We start from the raw sequence: 22,662 nt of genomic DNA on the forward strand, positions 1-22,662 counted from the left end.
TTCTCAGCTGTCGGCACGAAAGTTTTGGAATGTTGAAGCTCTGAAAGTCGCAAATTCGCGTCGCGGCTGATGTGAATGGTTTTGACGCGAACTACTCGTACGCGAACTATTCGCTTTTCCGTTTTGCTTTTTCGTTACGCGTCCGGTGTGAAATGGCCTTAAGAGTCCAAGTTTAGAGTTTATTAAATTTATTATGAGTTTAAGAGTTTAAGTGTAGATAGATAAGTGTCAGATATATGAGTTTATTAGTTTAAATGAGTCTCAATGGCTCATCTAGTATATAGAATGGCAGTTTGATTCAGTCTAGGGCTTCAAGGAGTTTAGATTTGAATTTTTTGCAGTTGGGGAGTTTGAAAACCTGAACATTCCGCAATGTTAAGTCAATGGGAGTTTTTTCCGAGTTTGATCGTCATTTTTAGGAAAACCGTAAGTCCGATCAGTTAGAAAAGATACAGCAATGCGAGTCAGAACAGCTTGAGTGTCTGAGCCGAGTTTGGAGTATGTGGAGTTAAAGCTCTAGGAGGAGATTGAGTTGTAAATTTACGCTCAGAAGAATAATAATAACTAAAAAAGTTCGTCGAGACAAACTTTAAGTTGGCTTGTGAAAGTTTGGACCAGAAAGTTTGAAGAAGTTCAAAGTAGTTTGAAGTTTAAATTAGTTTAAAGTTTAAATTAGTTTAAAGTTTAAATTAGTTTGAATTTCAAAGTAGTTTGAAGTTTAAATTAGTTTAAAGTAGTTTAAAGTATTTTAAAGTTTTAAATGGTTGAAAGTGGTTTAAAGTTTAAAGTATAGTTTGAAGTAATTTAACGTTGCTAGGGTGTTTCTAGTGGGTTGCTAAGGTGTTCTGGGTGGTTGCTAGGCGGTTGCTAGGTATTTTGGGTGGTTGTTAGGGTGTTCTGGGTGGTTGCTAGGTGGTTGCTAAGGTATTTTGGTTGGTTGCTAGGGTGTTCTGGGTGGTTGTTAGGCGGTTTCTAGGGTGTTCTGGGTTGTTGCTCTGGTGTTGCTAGGGTGTTCTATGCTATTTTGGGTGGTTGCTATGTTGTTTCTAGTTGAAATTAGTTTAAAGTTTAAAGTAGTTAGAAGTTTAAATTAGTTTAAAGTTTAAATTAGTTTAAAGTTTAAAGAAGTTTGAAGTTTAAAGTAGTTTGAAGTTTGAAGTTTAAATTAGTTTTCTAGTTTAAATTAGTTTGAATTTTAAATTAGTTTGAGGTTTATATCAGTTGCTAGGGTGTTCTGGGTGGTTGCCAGGCAGTTGCTAGGGTGTTCTGGGTGGTTGCTATGGTGTTGCTAGGGTGTTGTAAGGTATTTTGGGTGGTTGCTAGGGTGTTGCTAGGGTGTTTTAAGGTATTTTGGGTGGTTGCTAGGGTGTTCTGGGTGGTTGCTATGGTGTTGCTAGGGTGATTTAAGGTATTTTGGGTGGTTGCCAGGGTGTTCTGGGTGGTTGCTAGGCAGTTGCTAGGGTGTTCTGTGTGGTTTCTATGGTGTTGCTAGGGTGTTTAACGCCTTTTGGGTGGTTGCTAGGGTGTTCTGGGTGGTTGCTATGGTGTTGCTAGGGTGTTTTAAGGTATTTTGTGTGGTTGCTAGGGTGTTATGAGTGGTTGCTAGGCAGTTTCTAGGGTGTTCTGGGTGGTTGCAATCGTGTTGCTAGGGTGTTCTAGGCTATTTTGGGTGGTTGCTATGGTGTTGCTAGGGTGTTTTAAGGTATTTTGGGTGGTTGCTAGGGTGTTCTGGGTGGTTGCTATGGTGTTGCTAGGGTGTTCTAACGCTTTTTGGGTGGTTGCTAGGGTGTTTTGGGTTGTTGCTAGGCAGTTGCTAGGGTGTTCTGGGTGGTTGCTATGGTGTTCTAGGCTTTTTTGGGTGGTTGCTATGGTGTTGCTAGGATGTTTTAAGGTATTTTGGGTGGTTGCTATGGTGTTCTGGGTGGTTGCTAGGGTGTTCTAGAGTATTTTGGGTGGTTGCTATGGTGTTGCTAGGGTATTCTAAGGTATTTTGGGTGGTTGCTAGGGTGTTGTAGGGTATTTTGGGTGGTTGCTAAGGTGTGGTTAGGGTGTTCTAGGGTATTTTGGGTGGTTGCTAGGGTGTTCTAAGGTATTTTGGGTGGTTGCTAGGGTGTTCTAAGATATTTTGGTTGGTTGCTATGGTATTGCTAGGGTGTTTTAAGGTATTTTGGTTGGTTGCTATGGTGTTGCTAGGGTGTAACAACACCCTAGCAACACCATAGAAACCACCCAGAACACCCTAGCAACACCATAACAACCACCCAAAATACCATAGAACACCCTAGCAATCACCCAGAACACACTAGAACCACCCAAAATACCTTGGGTACAAATTTATTTAAATATTTTAATTTAGGTTCAACAGTATTTTAACTGAGAAAGTGCACACACTGTTTTCCATTTTTGAGGCAATCAAGGTTTTGGACATTAACCTCTTGTCACATCTCAAAGGTCAGCTGGGCCTTTTGTTGATCTAATCAGGCTGATTGGATTACCATCTCAAGGCTCTGAGTTACACTGTTACCTGATGAAATCAGGTAACCAGCTGAATCATGTACTTTCCTTTACATGTTTTGTTCAAGAGTCCCCTCCTCTATGAAATTAATCCCCCCCCCCTTGAAATGTATATAAACTGCAATGTAAAGTTCCCTTAAATTAGACTTGATTGAGATGACTACAGCGACGAAATAAAGAACTTATACCTCAACAATCTCCTGGTCTGCAACTCTATCTTTTCTACACTTGAGAAGAAAAAGTTCACAACAGATGGTGCCGTGACCCGGATGGAGCTGAAACACCTGAATCCAGAACTGAATCTCAACAAAAGATTTCAACAAAGACTGAATTCCAGACTGAATCTTGAAACTTCAAAGCTCAAAGATCTCAACAAAGCTAACTGAGTTCCAGAACTGAAGCTCAACAAAGATCTCAACATCTGACTTTCCAGTTCCAGACTGAATCTTTTGAATCCAGATTGAGCTCAACAAAGATCTGACTTTCCAGTTCCAGACTGAATCTTGAAACTTCAAGCTCAACAAAGAAAGAACTTTCTGACTGAGTTTCCAGACGGAACCTTTCCGTACAGCGAACGATTTGGTGAGTTTCACTCTATTCAAAGAACCACTGAAGACCAGTACAAATTTGTCATTCCTCTGCGCCGCCAGAGAAGAAGTTAACAGACAGCTGTAGGGTTTGTTAACTAAAGTTATCCTCTAAAGTTGCTTTTAGAGATGAAATGTATCCTCTGTTTTTCAGGCAGGGAAGATTAACGTACATGTTAATATTGTTTTACCCTCTGCTTTGCCAGGGAAGTGTTTTATCCTCTATAAAGTTAGGGAAGATTAGCATCAAGTGCTAATATATTGTACCCTCTGTTTTCAGGCAGGTAAGATTAACGTACATGTTAATATTGTTTTATGCTCTGCTTTGCCAGGGAAGTGGAAAAAGTTTTTTCCAGGCAGGGAAGATTTTAGTATAAATTGCTAGTAATTTGTGTATCCTTTGCTTAAGGCAGAGAAGGTTAGCATTAACAACAGTAATCTGTGTTATCGAGTGTAGCCTCTTTTGATCAGAGAAGATTTAGTGTTTTTGTTTGTTTTATCCTCTAAAAGTTAAGAAGGTGAAAGATCCTTTTGCATTTTTCTTTTAGGGAAGATTAGCGTAACGTACTAATAGTTTGTGATCTGTTGGTAACAAGGAAGTTTAACAATAGTTGATTTGTGTTAACAAGCGTACCCTCTGTGATCAGAGAAGTTTAGTGTTTTTTGTGTGGTAACAAAGAAATCCACAAAATGATTAAGAAAAGTGCTAGACTAATCTCCACAACTAAAAAAGGCGGTCTTGCTACTCCTTTGTGGTCAGATAGTGAATTTAAAACACTGTTAGGAGAACAGATCGACTCCATAGTGACTGAGTCAGTCAGATTGGATTTTGTGAAAGAAATTATTGAATTATTGAAATTATTAAACTATTGAAGAATGCAAGAAGGTGTTGGGTGCATGTATCAGGAAGAGAAACATAAAAGGCATTATTTTCTGTCACACGGAATTTAGCTTATCCATTGCACAAGAACAATCTAGGTGTATAGCTAAATTAAAAGAACAGAACAAACAAATGCACACTAAGGTGGGCCATAACAAGGCCTCAACCAAATGTGACTCAGAAGACCAACAGTCAGATGAAATTTATCCTGACTTACAAGCATTCTTTGAAACAGATGTAGACATCCCATCAGTAACTGATAAGCCTGTAGATTCAGTAAAGGTATGTGTTGCAAGAAGATCTCAGGGAATTGAGGGAACTGAAAGTGTTCCTCCCAACTCTTCTGTTGTCCAAAACCAAACTGTTGCAAAAACACTCGGACCTGGAGACATAGAAAGACTATCCCAAAGCTTACCTTCAGTACGCACAGATTTTTCTGAATTTAGAAGGGCATTGATCAGTAAAATGCGTCTTTACGACATGTCGTTGGCAGAAGTCACACAGCTGATGTCACAAATTCTAACTGAATCTGAATTCAAGAGTTTTGAGTCTGCTGTTACTTCTGAACTACAACATGCCAGAAAAGATGAATTGAGAGAGGGAGTTCTGAAAGCGTTGAAAGACATTGTTGGACCAAACATGGACTGGTCAAAGATCACTAGTTGTGTACAGGAAAAATATGAAAATGTTAGTGAGTACACTCAAAGATTTTGTTACTCAGCAGCAGCATACAGTGGTATAGTTGACACTTCAGAGAAGGTGCTAGAAGATAATAGTCCCCTAGTTCGCACATGGTTTGATGGTCTGTTGTCAGAACATAGAAAAGCATTGCCCTTCTTAGACTTAACATGGTCCACTAGAACCATACAAAACAACTTGGAGAGGTTAGCTACTTGGGAAAGAGATTCTGATGTCAAGGCAAGAGTGAAAATTGCAGCGGCATCCTTTAAGGTCAACGCAGAGAAGCAACAGAAACGCAAATGTCCTAAGAGAGAGGGCAGCAGTTGTTATTATTGTGGTAAACATGGACATTGGGGAAAAGAGTGTAGAAAAAACAAAAAGAATGTTAGAGAAACTAACAATGTAACTCAGCTTCTGCTCAGCCTGCTGGCTGCTCTGAAGCAGCCCCTCCCCTCGTCATTAAGCTCGTTGGGCAGCTGTTTTAGTTGTTAACCAGTTGGGCTGTGAGTGCTTTATTTCCCCACTAACTTGCAACAGAGATAAAAGACTTCTGTTTTTGTTTAATAGAACAAAAGGAAAGTGACTATCTCAGTTTTTTTCCTTTGGGGGACACTGGTTAAAGTAGACTCACAGCCTTAAATGTTATTTTACAGCACAGGCCTTTCATCATTAATAGTGTTAGGTCAGACTGTAAACGTAAAAAAAGCCATCATGCAGTGTCCACAATAATGCCGAATATTGTCTTACAGCGTGCACCTGTCACGAATCGGTCCTCATGTATGATGTCTGCTATGACTGAAGTTTTGTTAGAGGATGAAGGAGAAAAGGTAACAGACGAGCAGGTTATGCAGTAACGTCCATCACGGAAGTGTTAGCTTCAGGACCTCTTCCAGATCATTTTTCAGCTCAAGCTGCAGAACTAGTAGCCCTAACAAGAGCATGCACGCTAGCTTCAGGATCAGTTGCTAATATCTACACAGATTCCAGATATGCTTTTGGGGTAATTCATGATTTTGGTGTCATTTGGCAAACCAGGCAGTTTCTAACTTCTGCGGGATCCCCCATTAAGCATGCTGAATTAGTGAAAGATCTAATGTTTTCCATGAAACTTCCAAAGAAATTAGCAGTGATCAAAGTGAAAGCACATCTCACAACTAATACTACGGAAGCTAAAGGTATTGCTCTTGCTGATATGGCAGCTAAACAGGCTTGTTTCCATGCAACTGTACAAGTGTGTTCAGGTAGTGCAGCACAGAAGAAAATGATGCCTCCTGAATCAATAATTGATCTGTACAAAGACGTTTCCTCCATTAGAACCAAAGTGACATGGGCCACATCAAGTGACGTTGATCACAGCAGCTGCAGTATTGTGTCAGGGAAGGAAAACCTGGACTCATGTGTCACACTGTAAGGTTGTTCCTGCTCCAACAGGGATAGGATAGGACACGAACCAGTGAGGAGCCGAGGGAAGAACCGATTGCAACAGGCGTCGGAGGCCAACCCTTCGGTGAAGATTCCCTCATAGGCCCTATCCTAGTCCATCCTTACCTCACTGTTCCTTAGGTGTCAAAGGTTTAAGAAATAGGGAAAGATGGAACAACAATAGCAGACTCGGAAAATTTACCACCCTAGTGTTTGAACCAATACTGCTCTACTGTCGAGCAGACTCAGAAAAGTACAACCCTAGAACAAATACTGCTCTCCTGTCTTTTGTTTTCTTTCTTACTCTGTGCAGATACCACTGATGACTTCCCGAGACCCATACGCACTGACCTCGTCATCTGCGTATGAAGCCACAAGAAAACCTCAAGAAACAACTTGACCCTCTTCCGAGCCAACTATCACAAAAGGATAAAGAAAAGAAAAAGAAAAAAATAAACAACGCAGAGACTCACATACGAAACCTTCAGTCATCCTTCAACATGATCAAGATTGTCGTACCAGTAACATGACAGACACTCTCGCTTCGCACAAGATAATGATCTTACAGAACAGAGTGGCCTTGGATTCAACACAAGGAGGAGCCTGCACCATCATCGGACCTGAGTGCTGCACCAGGTTAATGGATCCAACAGAGAACTTGAACAAAATCCAACATGACATTCTTGATCTTTCAGCAAAATTACACCAGATGACTGAAGATAATTCTTCATGGTTCGGAAACTTGATTGGGAAACCCTGGCTGTGGATAAAGGAAATAGTAATTATGTTGTTGTTTGTTCTACTGGCGTACTATCTATGCGTCCACAGTATCAAGTGTTTCATTCAACATATGAATCACGCCTCTCACAAGAAAATCACAGTACACTATTACCCGTAGAAACGTCATGGACCCTAAAATTGCATGTTTGTTTCTGTGTCAGCATGCAATTGCAGAAAAGCAAACATAGAACACGCATTATGTGCCTGTAACGATCACAAGTTACAAGAATGAACTTTTAAGTCTTTAAATTTGTATTTTGTGAGAGTTATCTAGAACTCTCAAAGGGGGAAATGTAGGATTACAAATTTATTTAAATGTTAATGTTTTGTGTTAATTATGTTTAAATGTTAATGTTAAATGTTTTAATTTAGGTTCAACAGTATTTTAACTGAGAAAGTGCACACACTGTTTTCCATTTTTGAGGCAATCAAGGTTTTGGACATTAACCTCTTGTCACATCTCAAAGGTCAGCTGGGCCTTTTGTTTATCTAATCAGGCTGATTGGATTAGCGTCTCAAGGCTCTGAGTTACACTGTTACCTGATGAAATCAGGTAACCAGCTGAATCATGTACTTTCCTTTACATGTTTTGTTCAAGAGTCCCCTCCTCTATGAAATTAATCCCACCCCCTTGAAATGTATATAAACTGCAATGTAAAGTTCCCTTAGATTAGACTTGATTGAGATGACTACAGCGAGGAAATAAAGAATTTATACCTCAACAATCTCCTGGTCTGCAACTCTATCTTTTCTACACTTGAGAAGAAAAAGTTCACAACAAGTGTAGATAGATAAGTGTCATAGATAGATGAGTTTATTAGTTTAAATGAGTCTCAATGGCTCATATAGTATATAGAATGGCAGCTTGATTCAGTCTAGGGCTTCAAGGAGTTTAGATTTGAATTTTTGGCAGTTGGGGAGTTTGAAAATCTGAACATTCCACAATGTTAAGTCAATGGGAGTTTTTTCCGAGTTTGATCTCATTTTTAGGAAAACCGGAAGTCCGATCAGTTAGAAAAGATACAGCAATGCGAGTCAGAACAGTTTGAGTGTCTGAGCCGAGTTTGGAGTATGTAGAGTTAAAGCTCTAGGAGGAATTTGATATAGAAATTTCACTGCAAGAATAATAATAATAATAATAATAAGTTTAAATAGGATTTCAGTAAGTTGGCTCTCACAAGCCAACTTAATAAGTTTAAATAGGATTTCAGTAAGTTGGCTCTCACAAGCCAACTTAATAATAATAAGTTTAAATACAATATCAGTAAGTTGGCTTTTCAAAGCCAACTTAATAAGTTTAAATAGGATTTCAGTAAGTTGGCTCTCACAAGCCAACTTAATAATAATAATAAGTTTAAATAGGATTTCAGTAAGTTGGCTCTCACAAGCCAACTTAATTGTAATAATAAGTTTAAATAGGATTTCAGTAAGTTGGCTCTCACAAGCCAACTTAATAATAATAATAAGTTTAAATGGGATTTCAGTAAGTTGGCTCTCACAAGCCAACTTAATAATAATAATAATAATAATAATAAGTTTAAATAGGATTTCAGTAAGTTGGCTCTCACAAGCCAACTTAATAATAATAATAATAATAATAAGTTTAAATAGGATTTCAGTAAGTTGGCTCTCACAAGCCAACTTAATAATAATAATAATAATAATAAGTTTAAATAGGATTTCAGTAAGTTGGCTCTTACAAGCCAACTTAATAATAATAAGTTTAAATAGGATTTCAGTAAGTTGGCTCTCACAAGCCAACTTAATAATAATAATAATAATAATAAGTTTAAATAGGATTTCAGTAAGTTGGCTCTCACAAGCCAACTTAATAATAATAAGAATAATAATAATAATAAGTTTAAATAGGATTTCAGTAAGTTGGCTCTCACAAGCCAACTTAATAATAATAATAATAATAATAATAAGTTTGAATAGGATTTCAGTAAGTTGGCTCTCACAAGCCAACTTAATAAGTTTAAATAGGATTTCAGTAAGTTGGCTCTTAGAAGCCAACTTAATGATGAAAAATAATAAAAACCATCGTAATGCATTGGCACAGCAGAAATAACACACTTCACCTTTAAGATGAATCACTTGAGCTGTGTTATTCCGAATTTGTAAGTCACTATGGAAAAACGTGCCAATATAAATAATGTAAATGTCACATTTGCAATGTAGATAAGCTGTTGTCCTAGCCTACAGACCTATACTACTGTTGGATGGTTTAGTACGTAGCCACTATTCTACTAGTAATGCTTCGTATATTATGCTACTATAGCTTTTAATACTATTTCTAATTTGTTTTTTCTATAAATTTTTTCCATTTACTTGGCAACAGCTTAAATAAAATAAGTTTTTTTCATTTTATTTTATTTTAAGTAACAAAAAAAGTTTTATGGTTTAAAGTTTTAGTTTTAATTTAATGAAACTAAACCCTAGTATATACAGTATACACATATGAAAAGCTTCATACAAGGAAGTGGAAATTTAAATTACCTTTAGGTTTTGTATTTTACCGGGTAGCGAGGAATGCAAACCAACATGCTGAAACAAGGAGGGTTTGTAAGTTCTCTTCAGTCGGGCCTTCTCATCACTGCAGTGTTTCTAAGTGCAAAGAATTATGATGATAAACAATTATATGCCATACATCAATCTCACTGAAAAACAAACAAACAACGAAAAAATTATACCCAAACTTACTGAGTCTTTCTCTGGGTTACACAATTTAACCCACAGGATGTGATCAAGCAGCCAATCGATCGGCTTGTCTTTGTGGAACATCAGGATAAACTCCACAATCATTGGCAGATCTGATGAGCGAAAAAGCTTTCCTAGAATATGAAAAATAAGCGATATGCTTAAATTCATGCTAGGACACAAATAGTATCACAGATTTGGTCATAGTAAATAGTATACATGAAGCTGAGAGACACTAACAATGTTCCTTCAAATATTAAAAAACCAGGGGTACGTTTCCCAAAGCCAACTACAAACAAAGCCCAATAGAGTTCAATGGAACTTGCGACCAAAGTTGGCTAACGATGCTTTTGGGAAATGCACACCTTGTTGATTTAAGAAACTATTTAAATAATTGAGAGTATGTGAACTGAATTGTTCTTTTAAGTGCAAAAAGCAAATTCTAGCAGTTGTGTTTGTTTTCAAACAAAGAGGGCTTATATTTCCTTTCCACTTCTGGAACTGACACTGACTGTTATGTTCAAATAACAAAACGGTGCATAAATGAAACAACTGTACAAACAGAAATGGTAGGAGAGAAGAGAACGGGATAGGACATTAATGAACGGAGAGGACAACACACTGACCAATGAATCCCAGCTGGGAAAACTCCAGGAAAAGCCACTCCTCAGAAAGCACCAGTTCTATATATCTTTTAATGGACTCAAAGAATCCTTGCTTTGCTACAATATCATCTTCTAGCTGAAACACATATGCGAAAATACAGACTGATTATAAAAACAATGAAACAGAGCTATCAATGAGTTGTGTGGGTCTTGGCATTACCTGGAGATAGTATGTGCCCTTAAACTGCGCATACAGCATGAGGAAACTGTAGTCAAGGTTCTGCTTGGTCCTCCATCTGTGACCAATAAAACAAATGGATCACATTAATAAACCATCTATTTGCACAACAGCACAAGCGAATCTCTAACCTGACTCGCTCCTTAGGGTCTCCAAAAGTTTCCTTCAGGTTACTGAAGTCTGGGTAAAAGTGAGGAGATGGAGAGATCACCTCAATCAATCCAGAACTGACATCATTTGGGAGACTACACAGAGTGAAATTGTGATCAGGTACTTTCACAGCCAGCTTACAGAAAGATGAAACATCTCATATGACACAGATGAGTCGTTAATGAAAAACTCACTTGGTCTGTACACTCTGTACAACAGCATTCACAAAAGTTGCATTTGTCTAAGAGAAAAATGAAAATACATATCAATAAAAAGAACAATAAAATAGTACCATTCGAAAGAAATTATACGAATGCATGAAATTGATCAAAAGTAACAGTAATGACATTTATAATGTTAAAAAAGATTTCTATTTCAAATAAATGTTGTCCTTTTTAACTTTCTGTTCATCAAAAAAATTAAAAATATCACACAGCACAACTTCTTTCAACATTGATAATAATAAGAAATGTTTCTTGAGCACAAAGTCATCATATTAGAATGATTTCTGAAGGATCATGTGACACTGGATTAATGATGCTGAAAATTCAGCTTTGCATCACAGGAATAAATTGCATTTTAAAATATATGAATATAGAAATTAGTTATTTTAAATTGTAAAAATATTTCACTCTTTTTACTGTATTTTTTTCTATCAAATAAATGCAGCGTTGGTGAGCAGAAACTTTACTGAGCCTAAACTTTTGAATGCTAGTGTATAGTAAATAATTATTATGTGTTATAATTCAAATAAAGTTAAAAAAATACAAAAATAAAGAATCAACAAACCAAATCACATATTTAATAAACAGGACCAAAAGTCCAAGATCAAACAAGTAAAAAGTGCACCAAAAAGGAGAAGAGTTGAGATAAAATATAAGTAAATTAAGCAAAGGCCCCATTCCTCTTTTTTTGGGGCCAATAGCCATTCATTTATGTGAACCATGATTTCCTAAGTGCTATTGGTAGTCAGGAGCAGATGGTATTTTGGAAGGGGTATTCTCCTTCTAGAGAGCAAGAGATTGGACAGAAATTTGGAAGCAGTGCAAGATTTGATCAATATTTTGATCAAATCTTTTTCCGCAAAGAGCAATACTGTCAATTAAGAAATGTACAAGCATATAGATAGCCTCAAAGCTAACGGCCACAGAACTATCTTTTGGGTCTTCTTCATTCACAGCTTTATCAAAAATCCATATATAATGTTTGTCAAAACATTCAAGTATTTAAACTACAGAAAACAGAAAAATAACATAAAACCAAATGAAACAGAGAGGTTAATAGGAATGAGATACCAGAGCAATAAAACAGATAAAACCAGGAGAGATGTAAGAGAACATAAGCAAATGTCAAGGGTTACCTCGGCAACAAAAATTACAATGACAATATCTTTCCTCTCTGCAGTTGAAAGGTCATATAGGAGAGATTGGAGTGTGTTCACTAGATAACTCTGTTTCTGCCTGTGCACGGTGGGCAATCCTAACACCAGAGACACTGCAAAAACAGTTAAACACTGTGTATCAGCTTATGTCAGCTTATGGTGAATGTATTACAGTTATAAAACATTTATTGTGTTTAAAACCATTAGAAACAACATAACTGACAAAGTAAAAAGAAACATAAAAGCATATGTTCAAAAATGTAATAAAAAAGTATTAAATACACTACAGGACATTAGGTTTGTAGGGCTTGCTAGGCAGAAAAAAAGTTTTAGGTTTTGATTACAAATGAAAGGCTGCAACAGAGATGCTTTGTTGCTTTCATAACACTAAACAAGCACCAGGAAGTTAAACAATACATAAACACCATCTGCAGTGTAACAGCAGCTATAGGTCAGTAAAAAGATGTACAAAAAGAGCAATAAAAAAATTAAATAAGGATATTTAAGTAGCTTTTATAAATGTGCCGTAAAAACATTACTGGTATGCATCTTGAGACAAAACAATGGCACTGACATATTTTAAGATATCCCAGTGCAAGTTGCTTTCAGTTAAAGGGATAGCTCACCCAAAAATGAAAATTCTGTCATCATGGGTAACCAAAGAGTTGATGGGCCCCACTAACTTTCATGTATGGAAACAAATACTATGGAAGTCAATGGGGTCCATCAACTGTTTGGTTACCAACATTATTCAAAAAATCTTCTTTTGTGTTCAGCAGAAGAAAGAAATTCATACAGGCTTGGAAAAACTTGAGGGTGAGTAAATGATGACATCATTTTCATTTTTGGGTGAACTATCCCTTCACGACAGCTCAAACATGAATTTTAGTCTGGGACTAGGCTTAAAGGCTTAGTTCACCCAAAAATGAAAATTCTGTCAGTATTTACTCACCCTCATGTTGATCCAACCTCGTAAGACTTTCGTTCATCTTCGGAACACGAATTAAGATATTTTTGATGAAATCTGAGAGCTGGATCCCTCCTCCATACTAGTCCATAGGCTTCTTAAGGGATTGAAACTTGCCAGCCCTGAAAAGTTATTAAAGATATTTTTAAAATAGTCCAAGTGACTACAGTGGCTCAATCTTAAGTTTATCAAGCGACGAGAATACTTTTTGTGTGCAAAAAACAACAAAAATAACGACTTTATTTCAACTATTCATTTCCTTCTCTGTGGGCCTCTAGTCAGTTAACGTATTGTGATTGCGTAGAGCTACGTCGCACGTAGGCTTACTATTGGCCGACGCTGGTCATGTGTGTGATGCGTGTGATGTACAACAACTGAAGAACTGCGCTATATCACTAGTAAACTGACTCGAGGCCCACAGAGAAGGAAACGAATAGTTGAAAAAAAGTCGCTATTTATTTATTTTTTGAGCACAAAAAGTATTCTCGTCGTTTGATAAACTTAAGATTGAGTCACTGTAGTCACTTGGACTATTTTAATGATATCTTTAATAACTTTTCGGGGATGGCAAGCTTCAATCCCTTAAGAAGCCTATGGAGGAGTGATCCAGCTCTCAGATTTAATCAAAAATATCATAATTCGTGTTCCGAAGATGAACGAAGGTCTTACGGGGTTGGAACAACATGAGGGTGAGTAAATACTGACAGAATTTTCATTTTTGGGTGAACTATCTCTTTAAGCCTCATCTGTAAAACCGGGCATAAGACATTGTTTAAATCTAATTCACTTGCAAATTGCAAGCACTGCAATTATACAATCGCAAAAAGCTGTAATGGGAGACAGACCTCCAGTGCGTCCCTTCCCCAGGTGAACGATGGGTTTAAGACTGTCCTTGTGCTCTTTTAGATGAGGTAAGTAGATGAGGGCATTAGGCTGTGAAGGCATCAAATGCCGAATGATTCTCTCTTCTAATACAGCTGAAAGGCAGATAAAATAGTGAATAACCAAACAGACACTAATATTACGGAAGGAAAAGTGCTTGGACTCACCTGAGGAGTTGCTGATTGTGAGATTAGATAGAGGAATGCTGCGGTTTTGTAGGTGGCCCAGCACTTTAAGCAGCTCTTGTGATAAGACCTCCCCGCGCTGTTCTGCCCGCAGTAACCTCTCATAGACCGAATGCAGCTGCAATGGCAAGTTCTCTGGAGAATAGAACACCAATCATCTCTTTGCCATTAATATGTTTATAAGCAACTGAAAAAGGCACAAATGTCAGGGCATTTGAAAACATCTCAAGGACCCCAACATCTTAGACCCCAGAGGGTAAAAGAGATGTTGGGCCCAAAACAAGTTAAGCTTTATAAACAGCATTTGCTGAATTCAAAGAAAATAATTAGTTCCTAAAAATATGGGGGGGATCATGTTACACATTATAATAGAAATAAATGTGACCAAAAACAAAACTGTGCATATGATGGAGGACCATAATATAAAATTTATATCAAACATCATGTTTAATTGCTGCCTAGTGTCTACAGACACTTCAAGCAGCATGCTTCCATGCTTTCTGCAGACAAAACAACAACAACAAAAAACTATGCCATATAACTTTTAAGGAAGTCTGTAGTTTGAGGAAGTCTGCAGTGTTGAATAAATTCTGCTACAGATGGTAAATTCTCCTCCCTGTTAATGATCTCCAGAAATTCTTCTTTGTTTTGCTGCACTTTGTTGTTGTGGTTGTTGTTTGGCATTTCGAAATATTTATATATTTGATATATGAGAATATACATAAGATTTGATCAGGGCTTGTCAATTACGTTACAAGTCCGTTCTGACATAATTAGATCTCCATATATAGAGATTCTGATTTCACTCATCTACCGGAACTAGACTTGCGTAAGGCCTTTACCAAAAGCAAGATTATAAAGTTATAAATATGGATATGTTTCTTCTAAAAATGTATTGCATCGCTTCAGATAGGCCTTTATTAACCCCCTGGAGCTGTATGGATCACTTTTATGATGGATGGATGCGCTTTTTTGGGCTGCAGACACCCCAGGCTCCACAAACGTCAACAAAAACAAATTGGGCTAACCCGCACCACGATACATAACAAACTGTTCCAGCCAATATCCGACAAGAAGGATTTGGGGTGGGGTTAGTGCACGGATGAGGAGGAGGGAGGGTCTAGCTAGCCTCCGTTTTGTTTGAAAATACTTTAAACGTCAACAAGAAGTGACGTCACCCGACATCACTTAGAGCACCTTAAATGTTAATTACTTGTTTATTAAAATGTCATATGAAATCGTTGACACATTTTCAATCGTGATATGGTATTCAGCACTTGTTGGTCGTGTGATGTTGCTTAACTGTATCATATCATGTTATAAATATAAAAACTCCACATGAATTTTTACCGCTGTATGTTCATTAAGTTTCTTTGTGTGAACTGCGCTCATTTGTTTCCATTTCTCCTCATGAGGCGCGAGTCTCAACAGCACAACCTTGTTACCGTCAGAGAGTCAGCGGCTGTTTGAGGATTGGTTGGCAGCCCGAATGTCGCAGATATTTTTTAACGATAATAATAAAAACAATTTTTTTTAGAAAAATATTTTTTATCAAGACTTCTTGAGGGTGAGTAAATTATTGGATAATTTTCATTTTTGGGTGAACTACCCTTTAAGAAATTAATGTATAGTTTAAGTGTATAAGCTGACGTACATTCCACCACGTCCTAACTCATCATTTGGCAACAAGTGTATCTTACTAGAGCTATTAGTAAAAGTTTAGTAAAGTTTAGTTTAGAAAAAAAAAGGCAGCGTGGACACATATGATTCTTTGCTGGACATATGGTCAAGCTATATCGAGCGTTACTATATCGAACTTTAATTGTTGTATTAAAATGTATTCTTTCCAGTATATTTCCTTCCTTCGGAGTAAATGCCAGTGATCTGTTTTTCTCCCAAATGAGTGAATGTTTTAGCATTATGTTTTGGTATACTTAACTGATAATAAGGAGCTCAGACTCTCTTCAGCCTTGATGGGAGCTGTTATTTGCTAGTGTCTGTTATGTGTGTGTGTGTGTGCGTATGACATTCTATGTAGGTTCTGGACGTTCGGACCAGACACCCCGGCGCCCTTCTCTAACCTGCGAGGCCACCACAGACCTAAATCTAATGAGTGGACGACAACTATCTTGACTAATGGCGATAGGCACCCCTATCTCCTCACATGTGTTAAATTGTTTAGGCTCTTAATGTTTCTTAGCCAATGAGAATCATTCAACCTGTAAGCAATGACGTAGCTTAGACCTTGGAAATGGTATAACTGCTGTGATCTTTGTAACTGTAAGCGGGGCGGCCTACGAACTCCTGTGCGAGTATTGAAGCTGACTTCTGCTGATGAAACTGCAAACTATCTTCAGTAAATATTTTCTTTAATTTTTTATAATTCTGACTCTGGGTCTTCATTCTTCATATCTGGTTCTGGGTCTTTAACTGTACACCCCTTACAATACACAAAAAAGAGAAAAAAAACATAATAATAAGGTTAAGTCCTATCTTTGAATAAATCATCAAAATGCATCAACAATTCTCAAATTTGTTTGTTATTTATGAGTCTAAGGGACGAAATAAAAGAGTTAAATGTCACAGGATTCAGCGGAGCGAACTCTCTCCTGAGGAGAGAGAGAATGGGATTTCTTTGTTTAAATACCTCACCATGTGCGTTCAAAGGAATGAGGAAAGGAGGGCAGCAGAGTCTTACTCACGGGTCTCATTAGGAATGAAGTCATCATCTCTGGATCCGTCAAGCGTGGGGACTTCATCGATGGTTTTAGCCAGCCTCGAGCCTGCACCTGCCCACTCAGAGACTGTTCATGTTCCGTCTGCCCAGTCAAAGACTGTTCACGTCACGTCTGCCCAGCCGGGGACTGTTCACGTCACGTCTGCCCAGCCGGAGACTGTTCACCTCACGTCTGCCCAGTCGGAGACTGTTCACGTCACATCTGCCCAGCCGGAGACTGTTCACGTTCCGTCGGTCCAGTCAGAGACTGTTCACGTCACATCTGCCCAGTCTGAGACAGATCTAGTGATGCCCATTTGTGTGGTCGCCAAGGCAGTACTGGACTATTTGGAGCGGTTGGCTCGGATCCTGGACATGCCTGTGTCTGCTGTTCCAGAACCGGAGCCGGGGTCTGGTATTCCATAGCCGGAGCCAGTGCCTGTTGTTCCAGAACCGGAGCCGGTACCTGTTCCGGAGCTGGAGCCGGAGCTAGTGTCTGTTCATGAGCCGGAGCCAGTGTTTGTTCATGTTCCGTCTGGCCAGCCAGAGACGGTTCACGTACCATCGGCCCAGTCTGAGACAGATCTAGAGATGTCCATTTGTGGGATCACCAAGGCTATGAGAGCCTATTTGGAGCGTCTGGCTAGTAGCCTGGACAAGCCGGTGTCTGCTGTTCCAGAGCCGGAGCCAGTGTCTGCTGTTCCAGAGCCGGAGCCAGAGCCAGTGCCTGCTGTTCCAGAGCCGGAGCCAGAGCCAGTGCCTGCTGTTCCTGAGTCAGAGCCAGAGCCTAAGCCTGTTCCAGAGCCGGAGCCAGTGCCTGTTCCAGAGCCAGTGTTTGTGTCTGTTCTTGTGGTTGTTACAGTTCTGGTGTCTGTTCCTGAGCCGGAGCCAGTGTCTGTTCCTGAGCCGGAGCCAGTATCTGTTCCTGAGCCGGAGCCAGTGTCTGTTCCTGAGCCGGAGCCAGTGTCTGTTCCTGAGCCGGAGCCAGTGTCTGTTCCTGAGCCGGAGCCAGTGTCTGTTCCTGAGCCGGGTTCTGTTCCTGTGCCGTGGCCGCCCGAGGGGACGTCTCCGCCCTGGCCGCCCGAGTGGTCGTCTTCGCCCGGGTTGCCTGAGTGGTTGCCTTGGCTCTGGTCGTCACCGCCATGGCCGCCCGAGAGGTCTGCACCCCCAACCCCCCCCAAGAGATCTTCACCGCCCTGGCCGCCCGAGGGATCTGCTTCGCCCGTGTCTGTGCCTGAGCCGGTGTCTGTTCCTGAGCCGGGTTCTGTTCCTGTGCCGTGACCGCCCGAGGGGACGTCTCCGCCCTGGCCGCCCGAGTGGTCGTCTTCGCCCTGGTTGCCCGAGTGGTCGCCTTCGCCCTGGTCGTCACCGCCATGGCCGCCTGAGGGGTCTTCACCGCCCTGGCCGCCCGAGGGATCTGCTTCGCCCTGGCCGCCCGATGGGTCGTCTGCTTCGCCCTGGCCGCCCGATGGGTCGTCTGCTTCGCCCTGGCCGCCCGATGGGTCGTCTGCTTCGCCCTGGCCGCCCGATGGGTCGTCTGCTTCGCCCTGGCCGCCCGATGGGTCGTCTGCTTCGCCCTGGCTGCCCGATGGGTCGTCTGCTTCCCCGTGCCCGCCCGATGGGTCGTCTGCTTCGCCCTGGCCGCCCGATGGGTCGTCTGCTTCCCCCTGGCCGCCCGATGGGTCGTCTGCTTCGCCGTGGCTGCCCGATGGGTCGTCTGCTTCGCCGTGGCCGCCCGATGGGTCGTCTGCCTCGCCGTGGCCGCCCGATGGGTCGTCTGCTTCGCCCTGGCCGCCCGATGGGTCGTCTGCTTCGCCCTGGTCGCCCGATGGGTCGTCTGCTTCGCCCAGTGATTATTGGTTTATTCGTCCCACCTGTTATCCTCGTTACCCACCTTATTTGCCTTCCTATTTAATCTACCTGTGTTTGCTGTCCTGTGCTCGTACGTTGTTTATTGTTTCGGTGTTATCGGGTGGAGTTCGGTACCGGTCCTGTTTTGCCATGTCAGTGTTGGATTTAGTTCTGAAATCATCGGATTCTTTTGTTGGTTTGTTTATTTTACGTTTTCTTTATTAAATCTCATCAATTCACTCCGCACTTGAATCCTTTCTTCCATTCTCCACAACCCACCGTGACATTAAATTCAGCAAGAAAAAGAGGAAAGTTTAAAGGAGACTTAAACCATTTTTGCTTGTGGATGAAGAATTTCCCATACAAGATAAATAAATTAACAATATATTCAAGGGACAGCAGCTTTGGGTTTTCATAATAAAAGATAATCTCTTTGAGAATGAGGTGTAGGTCACATTTGTAAGGCTAAAACAGAAGAACTTAATTCAGCCCAAAATCTATTGGCTACATTACAATCACAAAATAGATGGGCGGCTGTTAAGCTATGGACAAAACACAATCCACGAGAGATGGCATTACAGATGAAAGTTAGATAAGGAAATGGGTAATTTGCCAGGCAAAAAGTAACACTTTAATAGGAAAGACAGGCCACCAAGTTTGTTCTCTTTTACTTCTCTTTTTAATTTGTGAGGCCTATTTTTCAAAATGAAATAGCTTTATCATTGATAAACATAAAGAGAGCAGGGTATACAAAGAGAGAGAGCCCTTCCACCTTATAAAAGAACTCTACCGTACAATGAAAGATCTCTCTGAAGCCAGATGTTAAACACATTTTTAGTTTTTATCATTTTATCAGAAAAGTTTTTATCAGAAATTTCACATTTCGAAATATTGAGTTTTAGACCAGAGGCTCATGAAAATTGTTCCACCAATTCCAGAGCATTAGATAATTGTTTTTTATCCTCGAAGAACAGTGTGGTGTCGTCGGCTAGGAGCGCAATTTTAAACTCCCTATTAAATATAGAAATTCCTTTCAAACTTTCATTATATGGTTAATCCTTAGACAAAGTAATTCTGTGGCTGAGATACTGTTATCTAGACAAGTACTTAATCTTTTAGCATAAAAAGAGGCTACTATTGTATAATCTAATGTTAACAAAGTAATAGGCCGCCAATTGTCAATTAAAAAGGGGGTCCTTGCTTGACTTGGGTATAAGAGATACTCCCTGTTTCATAGTAGCCTAGAGGTCATTTCTCCCAGACTGATGCATTCCTTATGCATATGAAATAAAGGATTATAGGCTATATTTCTGTTTATACAACTTTCAAAGTTGACGTATCTATGACAATTGGGTTCTCCATCTCTCAAAAAGTATAAATTACGGTATCATTGGCATTGATTTACACTTCAATCAGACTGTCAATTCAGAGAAATTGACAAACATATAGCAAAAAAAGAAAAAGAAAAGAAGTGTTAATTAAAAAAAATTACTGTAATATCTAATCCGAATAATTTTGAGGCCATCCACACAGGCTCATTATAAAACGATGACACTCACCTGACGTTGATGTGTGCCAGGAGGTTAACATCACCACACATAGTACAAAACCCGCGAGGAAGAAAAGTTTGCCATGACAGGGCCTCATCTCATCATCGGGAATACAGGAACACTACTCGTACGCTTTGAGGAAGGCAAAATCCTCAATATACCACAAAGAAAAAGTTAGCTGCCGTTTCTTCCCCGTAAAGTCTGGTTGAACTGGAATAATGTTCAGCATTTCACGATAGTCATTTTAAAATGACTCCTACTTTTTCCAAACCGGGCCAGCTACATTAACTGTCGCAAAACGAGCTGTCAGGTGATGACATGGAATTGTACGAGGAACTAAGTTAAAAAATAATCCGCTCACACCTTTAAACAGCCGCGGCCCCATCCTCCACCTGTTCAGCTCATGAATATTCATCCAGTCGACGCATGAGGACGCTGCTGCTAGTAGGCTACTGTTAATTTTTACCTATTTTGTTCTCATGCCTCTGTCTGTATTAGATTTTAATATTTGTAACGATAGGCATTCTATTGAGTTGGAATAACAACTACAATTATTACGATCCCGTATAGCCTACTGTGTAAATGAATGTCAAGACCTAAGAGTTTTGTTACCATACATAAATAGCCTATAGAGAAACATGAACATTTTACTTGTTAAAATATTTACAAAATATTATGATTTACATAACTACCAGATCTATCTATAACTAACCAGAAATAATGATTTCTTTCCAGTCATAGTCAGACATGCCTCAGACAAGTTGGTTTAAAGATTTATAAGTCTCTCAAAGCTGTTCTTCAGTGTGGTCTAGCTGGACTTCCTGACTGTTCTGTTTGTAAGATTTAATGTAAGGCTATTGGCGACAGTTTGGACATTTAGGAGTGACCTGGAGATTTCGGATTCCATGGATGGAGGATTATATGGGGGGAAAGTGACACCAAGTGGTGTATCGTAGTCAGTGTCAAGTCACCTTTATTTATATAGCGCTTTTTACAATACAGATTGTTTCAAAGCAGCTGTACAGAGATAACAGTATAATAGACATTATAACAGATAATAGTATTGTTAAATATAAAATTAAATGTCCCCAACTAAGCAAGTCAAAAGCCAATGGCGACAAGGCGAAAAAGGCGACAGTGGCAATTAAGGAACCAAAAATACATCAGTGACAGAATTGAGAAAAAAAAACCTTGGGAGAACCCAGGCTCAGTCAGGGGGCCAGTCCTCCTTTGGCCAACGAACGAACAGTGTATGATTATGATTTAGGCAGCATTATAGGTCAGAAGTTAGATGGGATCAGAACTTTCACAATATTTATCCAGTTCCATCTGGTTGGGGGTCGGAGTCATTACGCCGGTATGGAGACGAGTTTGTTGAGGTGTCCATGAGGCCTTCACAGGGCTGATGAGGCTGGCACTTCAGGGATGCATTGTCGTCGTGTCCATGCGATGGTCCTTCATCAGATCTGGATATGGCCTGGATCCGCCGGTTTGTGGTAAACCTAGTCATCCAGTTTGTTATACCCGCTATCCATTCCATTAATTTTGTGGATCGGTTTCGTCAGGGCTTGAAGAAATAAAGAGCTGAGTATCATCAGCATAACAGTCAAACTATGCCATGCTTCCTAATGATATCTCCTAAGGGTAGCATGTACAGAGTGAACAGTTTTGGGTAAGTTATTTTAAAATAGTAATTAATTATTAGCTACTAATTACATATTTAACAGTGTCATTAGATTACTGTAATTGCTATCTTTAAAAAGTATTAGATTGCTTATTACTAATTACTCTCTAAATCCCATCGACCAGTTGAACAATGCAAGAATTATTTCAAATAAACAACATACACTTGCATAAATTATTCTTGAACTGACCACAGTGTGAAAGGGGAGAAGGTTACCTTAAAACATACTTTGCCACATTCAGTTTTGATGTAAGAAATTATTGTATAGTCTATACAGTATAATGCAAGAAGTAACTGTAATTAAAGAAAAATTAAGAGTAGTCCCTTTACTTTTTCAAGGGAAAAGTAATGTAAATTGGTTACTAATTATTTGGACCCAACATTGATGGTAGTCTCTAACAACATTGAAAACGTGAACCTGTTACTTTTGGTTTCATTGATTTGCTTTGAGGTGTTAATATAGCTCTTGCAGCTTCAGGCACTTTTTGTATCCAAATGCAAGATCAGCGTTTTTAATAATTTAGCGTTTAAATAATGATAATTTAATCAAAACTCATATCAACATTCTTCTTTATCATGAGCAGCATGTTAGTTTCACCTGGAAAGCATCTTCTGTATTTTATATTTGCACAGAAGGTCTGTTTCTCTAACATGCCTGCTACATAACATAGTTCTTATCTTTCTTTTCTGAAGTGATCCAACATGTTCTGTGAATGAATCAATTGAGTGCATGAAACTGTGGGCATGCTCTTGTCAGAAAGACCATGAGCCTTTAGAAAGGAGGACAATCCAAAAAGATACTTACCCACAGAGTCGCATTTATATATATATATATTATATGTGTGTATTATAATTTTTTTTCTAATTAAGTTTTATGAGGTATGAATGT

General features: G+C 39.4%; 1 protein-coding gene across 3 annotated transcripts in view; it reads right to left on the reverse strand.

The window, feature by feature from the left end:
• The window catches only part of LOC143756854 (alpha-1,3-mannosyl-glycoprotein 4-beta-N-acetylglucosaminyltransferase B), a 31,955-nt gene extending 11,445 nt beyond the window's left edge, over positions 1–20,510 (reverse strand). For 2 of the 3 annotated variants that reach the window (XR_013210334.1, XM_077247649.1), the window contains exons 1-10: positions 20,099–20,492; positions 13,955–14,107; positions 13,751–13,882; positions 11,918–12,051; positions 10,752–10,798; positions 10,539–10,652; positions 10,390–10,465; positions 10,191–10,305; positions 9,568–9,698; positions 9,364–9,471 (exon numbers count right to left, since the gene is read on the reverse strand). Coding sequence is in view for 2 of the 3 variants with exons in the window: in XM_077247649.1 (XP_077103764.1) it covers positions 9,364–9,471; positions 9,568–9,698; positions 10,191–10,305; positions 10,390–10,465; positions 10,539–10,652; positions 10,752–10,798; positions 11,918–12,051; positions 13,751–13,882; positions 13,955–14,107; positions 20,099–20,186 (1,098 nt within the window). In the remaining variant the exon portion in view is untranslated. Of the gene's footprint in view, positions 1–9,363; positions 9,472–9,567; positions 9,699–10,190; positions 10,306–10,389; positions 10,466–10,538; positions 10,653–10,751; positions 10,799–11,917; positions 12,052–13,750; positions 13,883–13,954; positions 14,108–20,098 lie in introns of all 3 variants that reach the window. The other variant, XM_077247648.1, reaches the window with a different exon arrangement.
• Positions 20,511–22,662: the final 2,152 nt, after the last annotated feature.

The sequence above is a fragment of the Siphateles boraxobius genome, unplaced genomic scaffold (assembly GCF_051911475.1).
Source record: "Siphateles boraxobius isolate OS27281-9 unplaced genomic scaffold, OSU_SipBor_1 3, whole genome shotgun sequence".
In the NCBI taxonomy this organism is placed as follows: Eukaryota; Metazoa; Chordata; class Actinopteri; order Cypriniformes; family Leuciscidae; genus Siphateles; species Siphateles boraxobius.